General features: G+C 34.3%; 1 protein-coding gene across 2 annotated transcripts in view; it reads left to right on the top strand.

Annotated features, from left to right (window-relative positions):
• The window catches only part of LOC134536130 (GTPase-activating protein and VPS9 domain-containing protein 1), a 173,520-nt gene that overhangs the window by 96,400 nt on the left and 53,564 nt on the right, over nucleotides 1-23,556 (top strand). The window contains exons 16-20 of one of the 2 annotated variants that reach the window (XM_063375719.1): nucleotides 5,929-6,144; nucleotides 6,647-6,775; nucleotides 9,330-9,478; nucleotides 14,023-14,167; nucleotides 18,461-18,612. In XM_063375719.1, the coding sequence (XP_063231789.1) occupies nucleotides 5,929-6,144; nucleotides 6,647-6,775; nucleotides 9,330-9,478; nucleotides 14,023-14,167; nucleotides 18,461-18,612 (791 nt within the window). The remainder of the gene's footprint in view (nucleotides 1-5,928; nucleotides 6,145-6,646; nucleotides 6,776-9,329; nucleotides 9,479-14,022; nucleotides 14,168-18,460; nucleotides 18,613-23,556) is intronic. The other variant, XM_063375727.1, reaches the window with a different exon arrangement.

Here is a 23,556-nt window from a genome sequence, read left to right as displayed (position 1 = left end):
AACATCTTTGTTCAAAATGGGTTCAAAGGTAGCACTACTTTTTTCTGTGGTACCTTGTGACTTAGTTGGTGACAGTGCTGTAAACAAAAGTTTGTTTTTCTTCAAAGACTATTTTTTCTGGTAGTAATGTGTGCCGGGATTTCAAATGCTTCATTAAATTGGTTGTAGATTTATAAGTACCGCTCCGTGAAATTTGCGCACTACCATTATTACAAATTGCATATTTGTCATTTTCACTATTGATGCGAAAATGTTCCCAAACTTTAGACATGTTGATACAATATCAGACCATTCGCATCGTAATTTGAAACGACAGTCGGCGAACATTTTTTTACTAACAAACTAGCAAAACACTTGAAAATAGTTTTAGCAAAACAATATTTGTGCCAAATAAATAGCATAAATGCGAAACAATTCACAGTAACCTCAATAGCACGACTAGCCAGGTTACTGTGAATTGTTTCGCATTTATGCTATTTATTTGGCACAAATATTGTTTTGCTAAAACTATTTTCAAGTGTTTTTCTAGTAATTATTACGGTTTTCCTTTGCAAGAAATAAACACGAGCCTCTGTTGGCAGTATGGCCAAATAATTCTTTATTATCGATTGTTGCTTTCATTATACAATTTGTCCCGTACGCAACGAATCGATACGTTTCGACTTGACTTTATATTTTATGGCCACCAGAGATTTTGTGGAGGCCATCATCCTTGAATGGCTCACAACTAAAATGGTGACGACACGTGATGTGATCTCGTTTCATAACCGTCACTTTCTTCACAAAAAACAATGGACTTTTCTTAACTGCAAATAAAATTAATAACTCTTTTTACAATTTATTTACGTCTAATACATGAGTGAGGAATAATGTTCTTCGATTGTGGAGTTTTAATTAGAGGTTAAACATGCCCGGTAACATTGTTTTTATTTATTTTTATTCGTATAAAATTAATATTTAATCATAATGAGCATTATTAGGAATTTTATGCGCATACGGCAGGTAAGATATATTAAAATAAGTAAGTAAAGTTCAGACGAAAATATATTACTACTGTATTTTCTTAACTTAACCGATTCCTAACCTACCTTGCCCTTTTTTAGTACCCGATACTGAGTACCCAAATTTTTTAATAATCGGTGGTATCGAGGAATCGGAGAATCGAATCGACCCATCCCTAAATTATATGCAATATACTGAAGGTACACAATGTTCATAGTTACGTGTCAGTTGGCACCCTTAGTCAACTCTTCTCTTCCTTGCCATTCCAGTGGGTATTCAGATGCACGTACATAGTCCTACGATATTTAAGTTACCAACCATTGAGCGAAGGTATAACTAAAAGTGTTTTCTATTGCTTACAAATAATATTATTTTTTTTTCATTCATACTTAGGAATCCCAAAATTAAACATTTTCAGGTGGCAAAGGAGTAGACGTTCTCACTCTTAATGTTGTCATCATGAATCGTGAGATAATTTTACAAAAAAATGTGGCAGTGTATCTTTAAAGACAAACAAAATTTAACTAGGGAACAAGACGAAGTTGAAAAATTGTTGGCTTGTTTCAGAAAATTCATGTATCAAGTATACTATTTTTGGTTTTAACATAAAGTTGTTTACATAGCTTGGTGAGTCCATTGGTACAAAGCTCGAACATTGTTAAGTGCTAAATTGAGATTTCCTGCTTATAACGATTTTCTGCTTATAATGTTTTTTTCTTGTGCTCCTTTGAAAAACATTATAACAGGGTTCTACTGTAATATGTATTGTTATAAATAGTAAGTTTAAAAAATGAGTAAGTGGAAAATTATGTAGGAAGTAGGGCAGTAATTCTCAAAGTATCCGAGCCCTTGAAAATATATTTCAGCAGTAAACAAAATCAAACTTTTAAGGCTGGGTCTGATGACAAACATACCCTGTTTTATTGCATAATCCTCGCATGCGCATAATCGTCGCACCGATATTTTGGGGCGTCAAAATTTTGATAAAAATACCTCTCGTGTAAACGTTGCATGATGTTCTAAGTCCCGCATTGTGTAGGATTCCGAACGCATTGTGTAGGTATTTTTTCCGTATAAAACAATGTATTTTAAAGTAGAAATCTAATATTTATTCGGACATTACCACTTACTTATTTAATTAATGGAAAAATGAAGTTGTCTGATATGTAAATTTTTTAAGACGTGTTTAAACTTTATAACTAGGGGTGTGCGGGATCTTGACGCTTCGGGAAAAAAGTCTGGAAAATAGGCTTCCCGAAATGCCGGGCGGGAATTTTATTACTCCCGAATTTTTCGGGAAATTGTTTAAAAATTTACAAATGTTTACGAATGATGTGAAAATGTTTTCTATCATTTCAAACTGTTTTTACAACAATACAGTAGAACCCTGTTATAACGAATCTGAAGGGAGTAGTTTATATGTTCACTATAGAGGGGAAACTTTATATCTGGGAAAACTTTTATATTGGCAATACATACTCAAAAGCAAAATCTTAACTACACATAGGCCTAAGCCATGAAAAGAACGAATTAAAATACTCAAAGCAACAGTTTTATGAGCAAATGCAGATAATATATTTAATGAACTACACTTTCTATTACCTAATGGTTCTTGGAAATCTGCGTATTATCCTTTTTTCGGGCATTTAATACTCTGTGACGTTATCGCAGCTTGAGAAAGAAGATTGTTCAGCTTGTTTAATATTGTACTTAATGTGGATGTTGCAATTCCCAGTTCCTTTGCTATTAACACGTGCGGGACAGTGGGGTTGGAGTCTCCCTTTTCAATAATGTCCAGTTTATTTCGCACAGATAATGCCTTACGTTTTTTACCGCGTTTTCACCTTTTTTTATGTACGTTTGTATGTACGTTTGAAGCACATTTGCAGCTTAATAACACGTAATTCTTTTTACCGTCAAAAGTAAATAAACGAAAAATAACGAGTCTGGTGCATCAAAGATTACAACGTATCATTTAGTATCGCAGTTGCTAAAGCTGGAACGAAATTTTCTCACTTTCAATGGAAAAATTTTGTCCGAAGAATTCTATCTAGTGGTAGTCTTACGAACCTTACCCGATCAAAATGTCCGAAACGTGAACGATAAAAATGAGACGTAAAAATATTGAATTTGCTGCTATAATGTACATATGTATTTGTGTGGCGGTAATTTATTTATAATTTTGACAAAACAATAAATGTACATGCGTTCGCCCATTCTTTAACTATGCAGGGAAAACTATTTTTTATTTTCACCAAACTGATCACCATTTTTGGCTACACGTAGCCTACCGAGGCCACTCGAATACGACTTGTTTATAATATGAACAGTGGACAATCGAGTAGCGTATTGCGGAGAAAAACTTCAATGTGATCCAGAAGAGACGTTATGTGAAAAAAGTTTTAATTATATGAAAATATTTGAGATAAATGTGCATTATGTCGGCAAAATTTGTTCGTGGTACACGGGAAAACGTATCAACATTGACAAAAGTTGTGCGCTATATCCAATAAATTAATACATAACCTCAAATCATTTTGCCGGGACTGAGACGGAAATTCACAATAAACGGGAATTCATTATAGGCGGGTTCACTATAAACGGGTTCTACTGTATTTGTTATGGATTCGTACATTTTTGAAGGGTTTCCGTACTATTTAAACGCAAAACATCTTTTAAACGTATGCCGATCGTAGCGACAGCTGTGGTGTGCAGTGAATTATGATAATCGTTTACACATATCTAATTGGAATATAAAAAACGTACATGGAGTACCTTAAATATTGTAGGCGTTCATAAATGTATTTCTTCAAGGGTACAAATTTTCAAGATACGTGAATAGTCAGTTATATAACGTTATTGCCGTCACCATCGAATACTTAACCTAAAACCACTGTCTCTTTAGACACAAACAAAACACATGCACAATCCAACCTTTTCGCCAAAGATAAAGAAATACTAGACTTGCATAACATAATGAAGCGTAACCGTTCTCATTACTTGATAGCAGTGGCGATGTAGAGAACTGTATTGGCACTTTGAAAAATATGAAATCACGTAGTTTTACACCACTGCTCATGAGTATCTAAACATCTATGATTTTGCTTTGGAGAAAAAAAAAAGTTGTTTAGTTTGTCTGGCTTTGTCGGCTGACGTTACGTTATTAAGGCTTGTGAAAAGTATCTGTTCCTATTTTCGATGCCGTTGTATATTAAAACAAACTAGCAGTCTACAAATATTGGAGGTCGTACGTAACCTATCAGCCTGTTACTTGTAAACCTAAAGGTGTTTGGAAGTATTTTGATCGTCTGACAGACAGTAAATCCCTGGCAAAGTGTGTCTCGTGTGGAAAATTTAGAGATGCGAGCATGGTAGCACGTCTGGATTACTAAGACATCTCAATAAACATCCCTCTATAAAAAAAGAATTTGAGGATGCTAAAAAAATATGAAGTCGCCGCTGAAAAAAGGGCAAGTGAAGCAGACAAAAGAAATAGCAGCAAAAAAACAACTAACTTTGCAAGAAACGTTTAAATGGCCATCTTCTCATATTAGAATTAAAAATTTGCTCCTTTTTTTTTTAATTTTTCCCGATCCCGTCCTGTTTCCCGCGGGAATAAAATATTTTTCCCGAAAATTTTTCGCAGTACAAAAACCTATTCCCGCACACCCCTATTTATAACCTTTATCTGTTCGTCTGCATCACCGTGGTGTACCACTTAAAAATTGTAGCCAGCGCTAGTTGGCATCATTCATGTTTGGTTATGTTGCTTCCCTTATAGAGCACACACACGTAGTTGAATATCGATATTGGTATCTCGCCGATTGCATGCAACGCGAGCGCTCTCTGTCGAGTGCCGAGTTAACCACATTTGATGGCCCACACTCTTTTCGTGGAAAGTGTGTACTACGACGATAGTTATGCGTTAGTTCAAGCTCGCATTATGGTCACAGATTTTGTTTTTCTTTTTAAAGTTGAAGAAAGGTTTGTTGCATGACTTATTAATTTAATTTGTTTTGGTGTGCTCTTGTATACTCCACGTTTTTAAATAAACTTACTTTCCATGATTAGTCAAAGGGGAATAAATTCGCTACTCAATTTTTTTCTCTGACGTTTTTAATAGGCACTGTAATAATAAACAGAAGCCAGGACCGAAAACTATTACTTTGATTTGTGAGGTGAACAACTGGAGCCTCTATGGCAGGATAAAACCAAAAAATAATGTTGAATGTGGAATAAACTAGACTAGCCGATGGTGCAGTATTTCTTTTTTCATTAAGTGTCTTAATAATTAAGTTTTTTAGGGCTACTATAAGAAAATAATGTATATCTATTTTAAAAAATTTTACCATTACATTTATTTTTTAGATATTTGTTCAAGAGCCAGTTTAAAAATGATTTTAAGTGAATAACTGAATAGTAAACAAATAGGATGGACAAGTAGGGAGGTACTTAAATCAAAATTCATAATGTGCAGATTATTGTGATAGCTCTTGTGCATCCACTATCATTAGCTATGTTACGCAGATTTTTACTAACAGTAACATTTTATCAAATTTCTTATAAAACCTTAGAAATCGTGAAAAAAAAACCTGGAATTTGGTTATGTCAACAGAGTGACCATCCTGAAAATTGTCTGCATGTATCATTCTTCAGCATTTTTTCCTGTCAGTTTCCAGTGTTCAAAATATGGCACCATCATGGAAAAGAGTATGCTTCATTTGTTAAACCTTGTTTTTACTCTTGATGTTTACTTTGTCACTTGCCTAAGATGTTAACTTTTTCACTTATAAACTAATAAAAATAACGAAATAGTTTGATGGTGATTTTAGTTATTAAATAAAGGCAAATCCAAATGTTAATTATGACTTTAACATTAAACGTATGAAGTGCCTAAATAATATTAATGTAAGTGTTTGTTTCCAGATGGCATTGCCATGAGCTTCCGCCCAATCAGAGAAGATCCGGTGAACCGAGCTTCCCTCGTGGTGCCGGCATCTCCCACGAGAGTCGATCCAAGTGGACACCCATCATGGAATGTGACCGGGAGGGGCGGGGGTAGGGCGGAATACAGGCGGCGCACTTCTGAATATGTGGATAACAACGTCAACAACATTGTTCATCGCCGAGAGTACACCTTAGGTACGTTGCTTTGTTTCCTACTCAGCTCTTGTGGTGAGTTAATTTGTTCGATCCAAAACTCAGGAGCACTGTTTTGGCACCCAGTGGTTGGGAATTCAAGATGTGCTGTCATCTTAGTCCTCTTTGTGTGACAGTTAACTTACTGGAGTCTGTCTGAGAAAGTTCATTGACTGGGATGGCTCTCTGTAGCATGTCTCATCCTTAGCAGTGTTCATTTTAATGGCATTTACTCTTTTTTTCCATTGCAAAATTTCTGCCATTAGTAGGGACAAGATTATATGGTGAATTGCGATAAAACCTAAATAACACCGAAAAGCATGTGAAAACACCGCATAACACAGAAATGAAAGTTAATACACCATATAGCACCGAAATGCAAGCTATATCATGTAAATAGGTATCATGCAACCAAATATTAGTTCAAATCATAAAAAATAATCTTGCAATGTTTGAAATTCAAGAAATGTCATTAATTTCAAATAAAACATTTGCTTGTGTGCAGGTGTAAGCAACATGGGGACCGAAGAGACCCGTTTGATTCACGTCATAGAGGAGATCGATAAACCACCCGATCTGAAACCAGCTGTCGTTGCTGCTAGCCAAGCCTCCATCAACATCGTCAATGTTCGCAGTAAGGGTGCCTCTTCTCATGTTTGCTATTTGTCATTTGGTCATGTTAAATGCTCTTGAGTATGTGTGGTATTACAAAGTGGAACTATAGCTTCTTTGAATGTCGCGGTGATTAAATTTATTACAGTAAAAACCCCTCTCTGTGGTTGTTCCTGTGAATAGAGTCGAAATAGAAAAAAAGGGGGAGGGGGTTAATACACATTTTGGACAGGTTGACCCCTTTATGCCATATTTCACACCAAGCCATGTTCAGGCATCTCTGGCACGAAAATTAAAAATTATTGCAAAATTAAAAATAAATAAATTTTAATAGCAGATTTCTTTGGCGAAGGTGATGAACCATATTGAAACACATACTACTGTCACCAAAATGAGCATGCCATACTAACCTGAGTAGAGGCCAACCCAACCATTGGATGTCACCTTTAATTTATTATTCTTCTAATTAAAATGACTTTCACCAACTAGTTTTTTTTTTATTTTTATACATCTGCTTGTTTTTCTACATCCTTCGCCAATGCACATTATTCTAGCATAACATAAATTGGCTGCTGCTTATTACATCTCAATTTGTACCCGGCTAAACGACAAAACTGATCTGCATTAAAGAAACTCTTTAAAGTAATTTCTGCCACTTTAGAAAACTTGTTCAGAAAGGTTCAAATTTTTTAAGATTAGCTGTCCAGATGCAAAGTTAGATGATTTGTAATTTTGATGAAAAGATTTGTATTTAATTTATGGATATTTTTAATTTTTTGTCCTTGAATTTTCGCACAAGGTTCGCCATTACATGATGTCACAACAGTTCCACATGGTTTCCTCAGCAACAGCGGGAATGAATTTTCCCTACTCGAAAAATAACTGTTAATTTTGACGATGCCGAAAACATTCAGAATGCTCACATTAAATCACATCTCGCAAATAATTCTAAGGTCGCTTGACATCGACAGTACAACCGAGGATAATCATGTCCTTGGATGGCTGATATATATTATTTTCTTTGCTATTGATAAAAAAAAATTATTTCGCTTCAAATTTTATCAACTAACTACATAAATTAAATTTTTTGTTTCATAGGCACTAATTACAATTCTGAATGAATTTCCTGAAAGAGAGAACAATTTTATAAATATCTTCTCCCCCCCCCCCCCCCCCCTTCCTCCCTGGTCACTGAGTAAAAGTGTAAATCCACATCTGGTTTTGTAAGTGGAGGAAGGCAAGTGTTAATTTGGGAAAAGTTGAATTTAAAAGGAATTTTTGCATCAAGTACAGGCATAGAATGGCAAATTTGATGGAAGGTCAAATGCAATGCAACACGTGTGATGTGACAGCAAAATATCACATAATTGTGAGCATGCAGTGTTTTAACTGTGTGACAAATAGAAACAAACAAGTAAAGAAGGATGATTCTAGCCATTAAATATCAAACCTACATACTACAGCCATCAATGTTCCCAAATTTGTTTAACTAGACCTGTTTGAGAAAAAATTAAATATTTGTTTAGAGAAAACATTATACCTGAATATTTTTAAAAGATTTCTCAAATTTATTTATTGAAAGAAACCTTAAAAATCCAGAGATAATAATTGTATTATTAATGTACCAGTTTAACCAACATTCAAAAACAAATTCTCATGCTCATTGCAGTAATATTGTGCTTGCAAATTTTGTTAGGTTGACATCATAGATGTGTGAATGCGAAATGTAAGAAACTTATTTTGTTCCCATAGCGTCCGTTGTGTCGTGTCAGTTGCGCTATTGTGATTCCAGCATTTTGGAATGACCAACAAAAATTGAGGAGGCAGCATCAAACCATCCCTTAAGTGTGAGGAAGCGTCAGTAAATAATTGTAGTCTTTATGTCAGGGTTGGCTGATTTAAAGCACAATAGATTCAATCAATTTATTTTTATAAAAAAAATTGGTTTTTTAAATATATTATTTTTAAATTGAATATCTTAAATTTTTTGATGGAATGTCTAATTTCACTTAGTAATAACACCAAAATTTTGCTCATTAATGTTTCTTTTGCTTTATAGTTACAAAAAATTATATACTAATCAAGATATCATTTAAATTATCTGAATAAGTTGTAAATTATATCCAGCTAAATATTCCTCTAAAATTAAAATTTTTAAATAGTTAATACCTATTCTGTGGGAAATCACCAACTGTACTGTAAAGCCCCATTCGGTGGGAAACACTTCTGTGGAGAATCCTCTTCATTTGGGGAAATGCCCTTTCTGTGGTAAAGTCCTAGTCAGGTGTGCAGATTTTCTGGACTTCAGTTCTTTGTTGTTAAGTTTTCTGGTTCAACATGAGTGGCAGAAAGTAGGATGTTGTATGGCTTTCATTTGAACATACTGGAAACCAAAGTAACTAGCGTAATAAAATAAGGTGGTTTAAACCTTAAAAAACTTTTTCCCAACCCTTTTTTATGTACACGTGTTTCATTTCATTGCTTGCTCTCATCTTCCTATCCATGCATCGATTAAAATTTAAAAATAAATTTAATGATTCTTACTAAAAAAGAGCAAACCTTTTTTTTTCTTGCAGGCTCGCTGACAATGGGTCAGCTGCCTATCCTGCAGAATGGTTCAGTCTGTGATGTAAGGAATGGATCAGAAGTTCTCCAGCTTGTCAATCACAGGGAGGAAAGTAGCCAGGAATCCAGCTCCACTGTCGATACTGACATGAAGATAGAGGTAATTAATGCCTGCAAGTACGAGTTTCTTATTTTAAAAACTTATTACTATACTGCTCCCTAAAGGGTAGGTATGCTTTACCTCTAAATTACAATGCTTCATGGTTTGCAGCATTGATTAAAAAATTCACTTCACTCTTAACATTTATATTGAGTAGTATTTTGACTAATTTGAACCTCAAATTCTAATTGTTAGGTTTTTTTTTCTGGAATAATTATGTTCATTGTGTCTGGCCCTAAATTCCACTTTTTAAATTAAATGTTATTTTATGAAGGATGGGAGTCATCTTCCAAACAAAATGTAAAAGGAAATAAACAACTACACACCTCTGTGTGCCTACTGACTGGAACACATTGCATTTCCGTAAACATTGTATAATGCCTGCTGCATTTGTATTGTCTTTATTTATATGCATACTTACTATTTTATTTGCTGCTGTGTTTGTCTTTGCTATCTCAATTTTGTGTCAACTTGGTTTCCGTGCTATCCTCTCTGAGAGTTGGACCACCCACTTTTATATATTACATATCTTATGTACTTTTAATGTATAGGTGTGTGCAAAGCTTCAAATGTCTTAAATCGAATTGAAAACTATATATCTTTTACTTAGACTTCAGGAAAAATTAAAAATCTTTCAAGATGATGATTCCAACATTTTTGTTAACAGCATATTACAGTAAATGCCCTATTTATAGTGGTGCTATTAACTAATCCCTCTCACCCCCCACTCTCAACCTTGGTCCAGGGAAGATAACTAGTTAAAGTAAATAAGTACTGTCAGCATACTGATAAGGCTTAAAATGTGTCTGTAAAATGGCAGCACTCAACATTTGATAGAGTAGAAATACCTATGTATGCAATATGGCATTCAGTCATTTGTAATCAGAACCCGCCCTAATTGGTTTCATTCAAATCATGAGGAACTTCTATAGATCTGGTAAAAACATCATTCTAAATGTAAGCAATAAGAATGTGTCTATCCTGACATCTTATGTTATCACAATTTTTTGCTAGATATGTAGTACGTATTGAGGGAAACCTGGACGAATGCTTGCTGTCACCCCCCTTGTGTTGTAAATGTTCCAGCAATGTTTATTTGACAGCTCAGGGTTATTTCTCACCCCCCCCCCCCCCTTTTTTTTTTCCTCTCTCTCTCTTCCCCCCCCCCCCCCCCCTCTTCCTCTTGCCCCTGGCTGATAAAAGGTCGCCTCTCGTCACAAGGTGACAAACCTTAGTGCCTTTTATGGAAGCACACGTGCATTGGTTTGGGGGGGAGGGGGGGGAAGAAATGTGCTTAACTTTTATTATCTATGATTTACCTACTCTTACAACAAATATATGATAGTTACAATACTTAGCTTACTTGCTGTAGTCTGAAGTAGGTACTCGTACAAAGCATCTCTCTCACTTTCTCTTTCTCTCCCTCTTTCTCTCCCTCTTTCTCTAATTTACTATATATGTATATACAGTGGAATCTCAGTACTAAGTACTTACAGGGACCTCAAGTTTTTGTACTTAGTACTGAAAGTACTTAGTACTGAAACATACATACATATCATCTTTACAAAGAGAAAAAAAAAAATTAAAAAATACAAAAATAGCGATATTGTAAGATACATTATTTTTTAGCCAACATCTGACTTCAGTTTAAACATTGGTGTGTATGTATAATTTAAGTTTAGTTACTTTTAAAAAATGTGTTATTTCAGTTTGTTTTTGAGCTTGAATGATGCTCTGTTGAACTCACGGTCTAAGAAGGGGAGGTCTGGACACTCCCCAACCTGGCCAGCATGCAAAAGTGGCACACCTAATGTCTCCGTAGTTCCGCTCCGCTCCACCATCTGACGTATAGCGCTGGTTGTTCTGCGGTGGTATTTTAAGCTTTGTTGTTATGAACAACTCAACATAATAATCATTTAAATTTTCATTTTAATGTTTAAAATGCATTAATCTCCAGATATCGATACAGTATTAAATTGGATGTGTTTATTTTTTATAAGTTTGGGAATTATTTCATAAATTAGGTCAATTAGGTTACGAAGTATAGTTTCCACATTGGCATTGGCGGGAACTTCATTGTGAGCAAGGAGCATTGATTGTTAGTAAAGAGAATAAGCGTATATTATTTTAATTGTGAAAATGCCTAACCTTTGTGTTGCACCTGGGTGCAAAACAAATTATCAGGCAAAGTCGTACGAGAAAGTTGCAATATTCCGAGTTCCCAATGATGACAATGTTAGGCAATTGTGGCAGAAAGCAATTCCATGAGACAAGTTTGTACTTAAAAGATCCCATTATGTATGCGAAAAACATTTTGTGGAAGACGACATTCTCACAAAAAAAGGAACACAAAGATCAGTTCGGAAACGTCATTGGAATAGTACCTAAGTTAAATTTTATTATTTGTATGAATGTAGTCTAAAGATTACTTATTTTTGTATAGGCCCAACTTTTTTAAAAATGGAATGTATGATGTCGAATTTTATTAATGACCAGCACAACCCTGATAATACCTGTTTGTAAGTAGTTTGACAATACACCATTTTTTATTAAAATACAAAATTTGCAAACCGAGTGCGATCTCTTCCTTAAAAAAATTATAAAAATCCCAAAATACTTTTATTCAGTGCTTTAAACTTTCCTTTGTTATCTTAAAAGGCGCAGATACGGAATTCAAACTCGTTTAGGAGTAATAGCAGTTTGTAATTTACATTACAATACCTGTGCATTCATGCGGCTATCAAAATTATTTTTGTTTGCTGTGTATGTGCGTCTTGTTTGTTTTCGACAACTTATAAAAACGTATATATTTTTTATTTGGATATTGTAAGGCAATGTAAATAAAAAAAAATTAAAAAAATACGTCCCTACTATGCACCCAAGCTGAAGCGTCAACACTTGACATGAGACACGAAACATTGACGATGGCACTTATTTGTGTAGCAAATAATGTATTGAAAATGCAGGTTTGGTATTGTTATTCAAATACGTAAATCAGCCAAGTTATGTAATTTGATTCAGCCTTTAATTTTAAATGTTAAAATATAGTGTAATTATATTAAAATTCATTGCAGTGCATCAAATACTGTCGTAACTCTCTACGTTTGTAATTATGGAGTATAGGGCCACCATGGAAATAAAAAAAGTAAAAACAAAACTTATTTTACTTCCTTACATGATTCCTGATCATTCTGCAAAACGGCATTGCGATATTTCCAGTAATTTGCATAAAAATTACCTTTTTAAACGAGTGTATTTTTTAAAGTTTTATAGACATTAACAAATTAGGTTGCGGAAATGTGGCCCTATGCCCGATTATCACGTTACTGTGCGTCCTCCTAAGATGATTTTAAACTATCGTTGTATCGTATATTATTTACCTCTTGTTTGTTTTTCACGAGAATTGACAAAATCATCATAACGCCTAATGATATATTTCCACCGCAAGACACCTAGCGCTAGAGTTGAATAGCGGACGTCGAACGAACTATGGAGACAGTAAGTGGTCACTTTTATCTGGCGAGTGTCCAGACCTCCCCTTCTTAGACCGTGGTTGAACTAAATGTTCTATCTCATATTATGTCTTCGCAACTGCGACTTGCTTTTTTCCTTTGTCTAGTTCTCTGAGTATTTCCACTTTTTCCTTAAGCGTGAATTGCTTTCGTTTCTTTTTATCTCCATTTATCTCATTTTGCAGCACAAATACAATGCGGTGTCTAAATAACGTAACCTGAAAATAAACTCAACAATAACAATAAAATATCCCGGCACAGACGTCGAACAGTATATTAGCGTAGCATAACACTATTGTCTAAATAATTAATACTACTCTCAAAATTCCATGTTTCGATGTATCGAATGGTGTTGTGTTGCTCACGTCGCATACTACGTATGGTATAATCTATGGTAGTGCGCGTAACTGTTTGTAACTTTGTTTTCAGGGTTTAGAGGTTAGATAATACGTTGTGGTGGTATTTGTGTATGTTTGTTCTACAACATTAATCATTTAGCTGTAAATTTATTTACCAGTTTAAGTAAATTTTGGTGTAGTAATGCCACGCTACGAGTAGAATTTATACGTTATAGTGAAAATATGATACTTTAAACTGAAACCATTTTGCATGGTGAAGATACGATTTTTGGCGGGGACTTAAAAAAAATACGTTAAAGTGAAATATACTTTATAATGAGGTACGTTGTACCGGTATTCTACTGTATGTGTGTGTGTGTGTCTATATATGTCCTCTCTCTACACACCTATATATATGTGTCTCACACTATAGTTAGAAAATGTTATAAATCTATGTTTATACCTATCCATATTTGATCTATTTTTTTTACCTTTCACAGGTTTTACACAGGTATATAAAAATAAGTGCGTATTTGAATGCAACTTTGTATCAAAATTTTTAAAAGCAATATGTGAATACATTTCGAAGATTTAAGATTCTGAACGAACAAATAATTGATATTTTTATTCATATGGATGGGATGTTGTAGAATATGATCAGTGGTGCTGTAGACTGTGGGGGCCGTGTGTGCAGGTGGTGGTGGACGACGACCGGGAAAGGAGGGGCATGGCCGACGGCATCCCCGGCACGGTGCGTCTCAGCTCCGTCAGCCTGGCCTCCACCAGCAGCAGCGGCAGCAGCTCGGACCCCCGTCCCAAGACCGTCACCCCGACCCCAGGTACCAGTCCGGGGTACCGGGCCACACTTCTTGCCAGCAGGGCCAACTTGGCACGGACTCAGTGGTGTGCCCAGGATTTTGCTCTGGGGGGGGGGGGGGGTCAGGCAGAAGGCTAGGGCCTTTCCGGGGGGCCTGGGGGGTATGGAATACCCCCCAGCTAGGCGGAGGGTCCGGGGTTCCTCCCCCGGGAAAATTTTTGAAAAATGCGTGTTCAATATTGCTGATTTAGGCTATCTAAAAATACTGTTTAGTTAAACATTTATGCTTGTGTCATTGAATTAATTTTAATATCATACTAAATATTTATTTTGTTCATTTTATGAATTTAATATTAAAATTTTTTTAGCCCTGGGGGGGGGGGGGAGTCCGGTCCCGCACCCCCCCCCCCCCCCTCCCAGGCACGCCCCTGCACGGACTGTTTACACATCATGTGTTCTTCTTAAAGTCATTGTGACGATGCTGGTGAACGTATCTAGGTTTTGCTTGCTAGGCACTACGTGTTCAACATATATTTTGAACGTGCACAGTACTTTGCCTGTGCAAGAAGATTTTTCATCCTCATACATAATTTGCTTTCCCTACTTCCCCTTATGTCACACTTAACCTCTCATGGTCCTCGCCCTCTTTGCTGACAGCTCACGAGACGTTTCGCCCGGCACTTACTGTAGTCTGTGTTTGATTGATTCTCCCCATTTTCCCTTGTCTGTATCGTTGAATGTCACCATCTCTATTAAACTGGCTATTGACAAGATGTAAAGCCCAACTTAAAGCTGTAAATACATAATGGAATGCAGTGAAACTCAGTGATATTTTTTAAATTAAAAATTATTTGTTTTGATAAATTTTTAAACTTAATCATAAATAATTTGTGTTTATATATTGTTAAGATATTACAGTTAATTTCATTTAAATATTAAAAAAAATATATATATATATAATTATTTCATGCAAGATAAGGAAAAAATATATTTTATTATGTACCGGTAATTACAATGACTTGAATACACTTCAGACAGACACTTTCTCTATTCATACTGAACATACCGTTCTGTTTATATCTTTGGTGGTGTGTATTTTTGCTTTTATCCATTCTATAATTCAAGTAATATGAAAAGAAAAAAAAGTTTACTTTAGAACATTGAATAAGATGATTCCTGGATAGAGCTATAGTGTTTTGGTAATGAATTTCTTCGTTGTGAATTTGTTTTGAGACTTATAAATATTTTATAAATAACATACAACTTTGGATATTTGTCTTGTAATTAAATCAAAACAGTTTAATATTGAAATACTGTAAGTTTGGAAACATCAAAGATCAAGATAAGTATAATTATTATATGGGATGATTTATGGTGTTTTATGCCATGGTGTTTTATGTTTCGTTGTAATGAACTCGGACCTTATTCAAGTACAAAACTTGTGTAGTTGAGATTTTGAAACCACAAAGTGTGAAACATGTGGTCAGTTAATTTAAGCATTACCACATGTTTTTTGTATAGTTGAATGGGACTTTGTGCTGCATGAATTATGCATCACCGATTACGAAAGTAAAGACTATATCCAGGCGAAAAGCCATATTAAGAGTCGCCTAGTGCAACTACTATTATTTTGCATTTCAAATTTTCAAACCAATGTTATGAGTTGTCTGCTGGGCTTCACAGCGTCTGATGAAAAACATCGGCAGTAAGTTTGCAGTATTCTTCGAAAGAACCATCTTCAGCAACTCAAGTGATGAACACCTGGTGCTGTTATTAGAATACTATGACTGTGTTACGAAGTTGGTTGAGTAACTTAGAAGGACATTATTAGAGAGTATGTATTGAAAACAGTTTGGTTTTGTAAATCGGGTATATATTAGTTAAGTGTGTTTTTATGTACTTGTAATTCTTTAACTTGCACAAATTATAACTGACAGTTCTCGGAATTTATTTAATAATAATTTGAATTAAAGTCAAGTAATTTCAATTCAGAATTGAAGAGTAAAGCCTTGAGATTGGAAGGCTCTCATAACAGAACTAACACAGGTGATTACTACTAAGCCATAACTTGTGACATTTTTTTCAAGATAACTGAATTTTTGCTGAGTCTTTCTGACTGTGGATTTAGTTGTTGGGATAACAGTTATTTAAAGAAAAATATGTTGTTACTATATCCTTTGTAACGGTATATACCTAGTTTTATATATATATATATATATATATATATATATATATATATATATATATATATATATATATATATATATATATATATATATATATATATACAGTAGAACCCGTTTATAGTGAACCCGCCTATAATGAATTCCCGTTTATTGTGAATTTCCGTCTCAGTCCCGGCAAAATGATGTGAGGTTATGTATTAATTTATTGGATATAGCGCACAACTTTTGTCAATGTTGATACGTTTTCCCGTGTACCACGAACAAATTTTGCCGACACAATGCACATTTATCTCAAATATTTTCATATAATTACAAGTTTTTTCACAAAACGTCTATTCTGGATCACATTGAAGTTTTTCTCCGCAGTACGCTACTCGATTGTCCACTGTTCATATTATAAACAAGTCGTATTCAAGTGGCCTCGGTAGGCTAAGTGTAGCCAAAAATGGTGATCAGTTTGGTGAAAATAAAAAAAAGTTTTCTCTGCATAGTTAAGAATGAGCAAACGCGTGTACATTTAATATGTTATCAAAATTAAACATAAATTACAGCCACACAAATACGTATGTACATTATAGTAGCAGCAAATTCAATATTTTTAAGTCTCATTTTTATCGTTCACGTTTCGGACATTTTGATCGAGTAAGGTTCGTAAGACTACCACTAGATAGAACTCTGTGGACTAAATTTTTCCATAGAAAGTGAGAAAATTTCGTTCCAGCTTTAGCAACTGCGATACTAAATGATATGTAGTGATCTTTGATGCGCCAGACTCGTTATTTTTCGTTTATTTACTTTTGACGGTAAAAAGAATTTTTTGTTATTAAGCTGCAAATGTGCTTCAATAAGAAATATGTACAATAAAAAAGGCTGAAAAAACGTGGTAAAAATCGTAAGGCATTATCTGTGCGAGATAATTGGACATTATTGAAAAGGTAGACTCCAACCCCACTGTCCCGCACGTGTTAATAGCAAAGGAACTGGGAATTGCAACATCCACATTAAGTACAATATTAAACAAGCTGAACAATCTTCTTTCTCAAGCTGCGAAAACATCGCAGAGTATTAAATGCCTGAAAAAAGGATAATACGCAGATGTCCAAGAACTATTAGGTTATAGAAAGTTTGTACATGTGTAGTTCATTAAAAATAATATCTGCATTTGCTCATAAAACTGTTGCTTTGAGTATTTTCATTCGTTCTTTTCTTGGCGTAGGCCTATGTGTAGTTAAAATTTTGCTTTAGAGTATGTATTGCCAATATAAAAGTTTTCCCACATATAAAGTTTCCCCTCTATAGTGAACTTATAAACTACTCCCTTCAGATTCGTTATAACAGGGTTCTACTGTATATATATATATATATATATATATATATATATATATATATATATATATATATATATATATATATATATATATATATATATATATATATATAATTATCCAAATCAAGGGCCAAAATTATCTAAACCAAAAAAGGATGTTGGCTAAAAATTATTATTCATTTTCGCTCCCACAGAATCTGCACCAGTGCTCTTTACAGAGAAATTGTTACTTATTTTAAACTATCATTTTGATTGTACATATTTACTATTATTGTGCATTTTGTAAATCAAACTAAATATACTGAATTCACCTGAAAATAAGACGAGAGTTTTTCATTAAACGACCAATCCAAAAAATCGGGGGTTGTCTTATAACTGAGAATAAACTATTAAAAAACATATGTTGAAAAAATTGTTAAAAATTATTGAATTTCAATTTTTTAAAATCAATTGTTAATGACATTAAATATTAGTTAAGCATTTTTAATTCTCACAAATTTGGGCAGGAAAATAGATTTATTATTATAATATTTTTGTTGTTATTTTATTATTGTTGTTCTTACTATTCTATCGCAGTAACTTTTTACTAAGCAAGGAAAGGAAATGGGTGAGTTATTAATTTTTCTAGAGAACCTTGACCTCCATAACTGGGGGCTGTCTTACATTCAGGATCAGCTTATTTTTGGGTGAATACAGAAAATTGCTGTAGCAACATAAAGTGGTTTAACAGTATTAATTGCAGTATTGAGTTGATTATTCATTCAGCTGATACATATACGATTGCTGTGTGTGTTACAAGCAGATATACCAGCTGCTCCAAACGTGCTAATACCCAACGGCCACATCGTCATCCCGGAGGACGAGCCGGCCCCTGTCAAGTCTCTGCAAGCATCTGCCACGGGTGCTATTCCGAAGAGCATCAGCTTTGACAAAACTGCAGAGAAAGGAGATAAGGTAAAGACAAAACACGATTACAGTACAGTAAAACATTACAGTAAACTTGTTTTGCACAAAATAAGATCACAGAATAATATATATGATACAGTAGAACCTCGATGATACGTTCCCGTTTCATACATTTTCCCGTGTCATACGCCGATTAATTTTGGTCCCGCCGAAAGTACTATATTTACAATGGTTTACTTTCCCGGAACATACACTTATAAAATCACGAATTTCCCGTTTCATACGTTTTTACAAAGCGGAAAAGTCCTAAAATTCACAAAATTTTTTGTTGTATTCCTCCTGAAAAAATACGTTTTAATGCTTTTATTTTGAAAAACGTTCATTGTTTACCTTTGCAAACGTAAGAAAATAACTTTATCGCACCATAGATATGGATAGTATCAGGAAGACTGTGCACCTCGCTACTAGCATCTATGGCCAGCACCGAGCGAGACTAGTGGCGCAAACTAGCAATGATTATGAAAATGGTCAATGCGCTTTACCAAGGCACGAATCTCATATTTTGTGCATTCATTAATCTTTGAACTGAATATAGCCGTTTGTTATTGTTTTCTTACAATCGGATTGTTTTGTATTGTACGTTTCTCAAGTTAACATTTTATAGAAAATTGTTCTGTTGCATAAAGTTGTTTGTAAAATGAAACAAACAAGCAAAAATTTCTGATTTTCTTTTTACAATAGCCTAATTTTTTTAATTTCTAATTTAGGCTTGGTGACCTTTCCCCCTCCAAGAAAGGACTGCTTTACTTGGTTATGGACTGTATTTTACATTTCTGGTGGTTTTATTATATGTATGTATATACGTATAATGATGAATTCATATCTTTCATTAATATAATGCAATTATTTACACATTATGTATTTAAGTTTAATCAGACATTGTGCTGGTATGTTAGATTGAAAAAAAAAATCTTATTATTGCCATTCCCTTTTCATACACTTTCCCGCATCATACACCATTTTTGTGCCCTCCGTTGAAAAGTGTATGATAGGGGTTCTACTGTAGCTAGAAGATAGTGTGTATTGCTTTGTTTTTTACATTCCTTGTTTATGCACGGAATGACTTAAGGTGATAATGAAATCTCACGAACAAGGTTGGCGGAGATATTTTGGGTTTTAATGTGGTCCTTAGGTCAGGGTCTCCAATTCACCAAGTTTACATTTTGATTTTAAATAGTGGTGCACCGATATGACTTTACCGATTACCGATTCGATTACCGATTATGAGAGCAATAATCGGCAGATACCGATTCAGTTACCGATTATAATGAACAAATTTTTTTTAAGTGTAATAATGCACACAAAATTTTTTATTCCCATGTGAATTTAATAACAAGATTAGGTAAAATTGAGAATACAGTTATAATAACAGTATAAAAATATATAAAATACATATTAGTCATTGAAAGGGGAAATTAATTAAATTCTATTTAAATATTTGTTATTGTAAACAACTTGAACTACAGTCTAATAATTGTAATTTACAATGGGTAAGTTTTTGTTGCGGAAAACTAGCATTATAATCGACTATCACATAAGGTTGCATCAAGAAATTACCGTTTAACAATGTAAACATGCTGCTTTATTTTGTTCACTTGAGTTTATAGAAAAATGTTTCCACACTTCACTTTTTTTCTCCCTACTCGCCATCTCACTATAATTATATAAAAATGACTAAAAACCAATTCTAGCACATGTGATTTTATTTATGTTGACTGAATATATAAAATTATAAATACTTTTTCACTTTTCACGTCACATACAAATAACAAACGGATAATGTTACCAAAGACGCCCATAACGAGTTTGTAAAACGCAGTGATAAAAACTAGAAGGTATCGGGACCACGATTTTGAACCGCTACTACGACTCGAAAAGATCGATTGTCATAGAATCCACTGCAACTGTTGGTGGTATTTTGATTGCGTGCCATCTATTTTACTTCTCTGGCTATACGTAATGTACAAGGCCACTAAACAAAAGACGAAACGTAAATAAACGTGTAAGAAAAATGCATTTTTTATTGTTTGAGGCAATGAGATTTATTAAACTTAACGAAATATCTGTAATTATGATATGACGCAGTTAGATGAATTTTGTAATATATACAAATATTACCGTATTTCGTCCTAAAATGTGTAACAAAATATTACACTGTAAAAACCTACTTAATTACGCCGGGACGTAAATAATCGGCAAAGTAATCGTTAAGATAATCCCCGATTACGATTAATCGGTAAGTACCCATAATCGCCGATTACGATTCATCGGTATCCGCATCGGTGCACCACTAATTTTAAATTGATGTGGTTTTGTGCCTCATTGCTTTTTTGCATGTGGGTGTGCATGCATCTGCTTAAATGTGCCCATATGTTTTTTGTTTTTTCCAGCCTTCTTCTCCACTGTCTCTAACAATGCAAGGTGTCATTTTGATAAGAATGAGAACCTAGACTCGCAATTCAAAGAACGCTGGTTCAAATCCTGAACTGGCAATTTTTTAGTTTTTCCATGATGATGGGGTGATTCCTTACAATATCTCATAACTCGATAACTTGCTCAATATTATTCCTGATTTGTGTGTTTCCACGTCAAATGACCTTGATGTCATTAGAATGTTAATGAAGGAATAAAGCTTAACTTCTCGTAAACATCTGGGTCATTAGAGATGGATAAGGTGTGAAGCTATTTGCATAATGGAGCAGTGACAATGGTTTGGGGGGGGGGGGGGGGGACACTGAAATGACCGCAATGTTTCCCACTTGGGAACTTAATGTTGCTGGAAATTTAATCAGAATTTTTTTGGTGATTGTTGTGATCTCTCAACCACCAAAGTCCCTAACAGAAAGTTTTCGGCAAAACAAATTCAAATTTCACTGCTAGGAGTCTACTGTTCACCAATGTCACTTCTGTTACAAAAAAGTAGTGAAACTTAAGTATTGATCACAAAGGTTAGGATAACTAAACGCTATGAAACTTTTCCAGAATTTTTTTGTGATCTGGAATTTTTTGTTTGACACCTCACTTCAGTTTGAGACCTTGCTACCGTAGGACGGTGTTTGGACGTGATGCTACATGCTGCTCCCAATTCTGTAAGATGATTGAACGTGACATCCCTTCAGCCTGATGTGATGCTATGTCGTGCTGTGACGCCAGCTTTCATCTTTGGGGCTGTTTAGTGGCTGTCGACAGGGCAATGAAAAATAATGCCTTTTTCCACGCCTTGTACTCTCGCATCATTCACTGGCACATTTTGCGCCTCTTTTGACGGTTTATTTCCATGTTTCCATTGATAATACCGCTTAACTGCTTCTGCCATTATGCTAAAACATGATCTCCAGCTGAAGAATAAAATGAAAGAACAAAAAACCTCCAATCTAACATAAATTACACTATAACATCTATCTCATAAGACTATAAAGCCATTTAAAATTTTAATACCAAAAATAAATTACTTATTAAGCTAACTTCTTAAATCTTTTTTTTCTTCTTTTTTTTTTCATTTTCATTCACACTATTCACATAAAATTGAATAATAGTTATAAAGTTATTGGCCAAATCAATAACTTGTTTTCACATGAATAAATAAATTTTAGATACTTTAAATGAAATAAAACAAATATGATAGCGTCAATAATCAGCCTTTATAAAAAATGAGTAGACAAACACAAGCAATATTATGAGAATTCCGTAGCATCGCTGCTGCATCATTTATACCTCTCCCCTGGAGTCTTCCCTTCCGGTCGTTACAACTAGCATATAGCATGCTACGCTATGTACCTATTTCCCCCCTTCCTCTTTGCCATCATCCCATTCAACCGCTAGTGCATTGGGATGGCGTTGCGGCTGACGCACTCTCCTCCTTTACTGGTTCCCCCACCGTGTACAAAACTATTCCCCTCACGTGATCAAAATTTTTGTAACACTCAAAAATTCTAGTCCCTCAGCAAAGTAGTTTCACTTCATTAACCAAAACCTGTATTTGATTAATGCGTGAAAATGAACATTGTCAAATACGTTATTTAAAAACTCATGATGTAGAATAAATAGCATGAGATCATAGAGAATGTGTTATAAGTATTTTCAGAATTACTCTATGGAGTATATTTCCTAAAATGCCAATATCTATAATGTAAAATGTGGTCTAGTTGGGCGCCGTGAAAACTCTATAAAGTACTAGTGCTGTGATTGTGTATGTAGCACAACTACTAACCTCTACAGAATATTAACTAAAATATGTCTTGTTATGTTGATAGTGAAAATAAATTATTCTCAAGTTGTATGTACTGGTGTAGTTTGACTCAGTGTGAATACCAAACAATAAAATGTCGTATAATTCCTTAGCAGTATGTCTCCTTCTCTTTGGTGTAAGTATTCTGACCTTAAAATCAACAAATATAAGTAGTGTGTTTAAAAGCATTAACTTCTCTATGACTGCTGATCTCAGTGTAATAAAAACTAATTATTCTTTCAAGACAATCCAAGCTAAATATTTCTGTCTATCTGGTTTAACATACACATGATCTGTAAGTATGGTTATCAATCGGAAAAATAAAATATAATGAAAATTTAACTTTTTACTAGGGTCAAAATCATGGTTGTATGGGTGACAATACTCTTTTGCAACATATCCAACTGTAACATGAAAAGTGACAGAGTCAATGATTAGCAAGCAACATACAAATACCTTTGAGACAATTATTCATGTTTAAATAGGTTTTTCATTAAACAAAATTTCAATATCCGTTATACTTAAATGTCTTTCAGAACTAATTACGTTTTACGTAATTGTATCACTGAATAATAGTTTGGTTATCAGTCAATATTTTAAATATTATTGAAACACATTTTAACTGGCAAATTAGTCTTTTCTTTGTTTTTACTAGCTCAGTCTCTTTCGGTAGATCAAACTGTCTCAAGACTTCTGGACCTGGG

Source organism: Bacillus rossius, chromosome 1, assembly GCF_032445375.1.
Source record: "Bacillus rossius redtenbacheri isolate Brsri chromosome 1, Brsri_v3, whole genome shotgun sequence".
Classification (NCBI taxonomy): Eukaryota; Metazoa; Arthropoda; class Insecta; order Phasmatodea; family Bacillidae; genus Bacillus; species Bacillus rossius.
The sequence above is the reverse complement of the archived record's forward strand: the minus strand, read 5'-3'. Positions and strand labels throughout refer to the sequence as shown.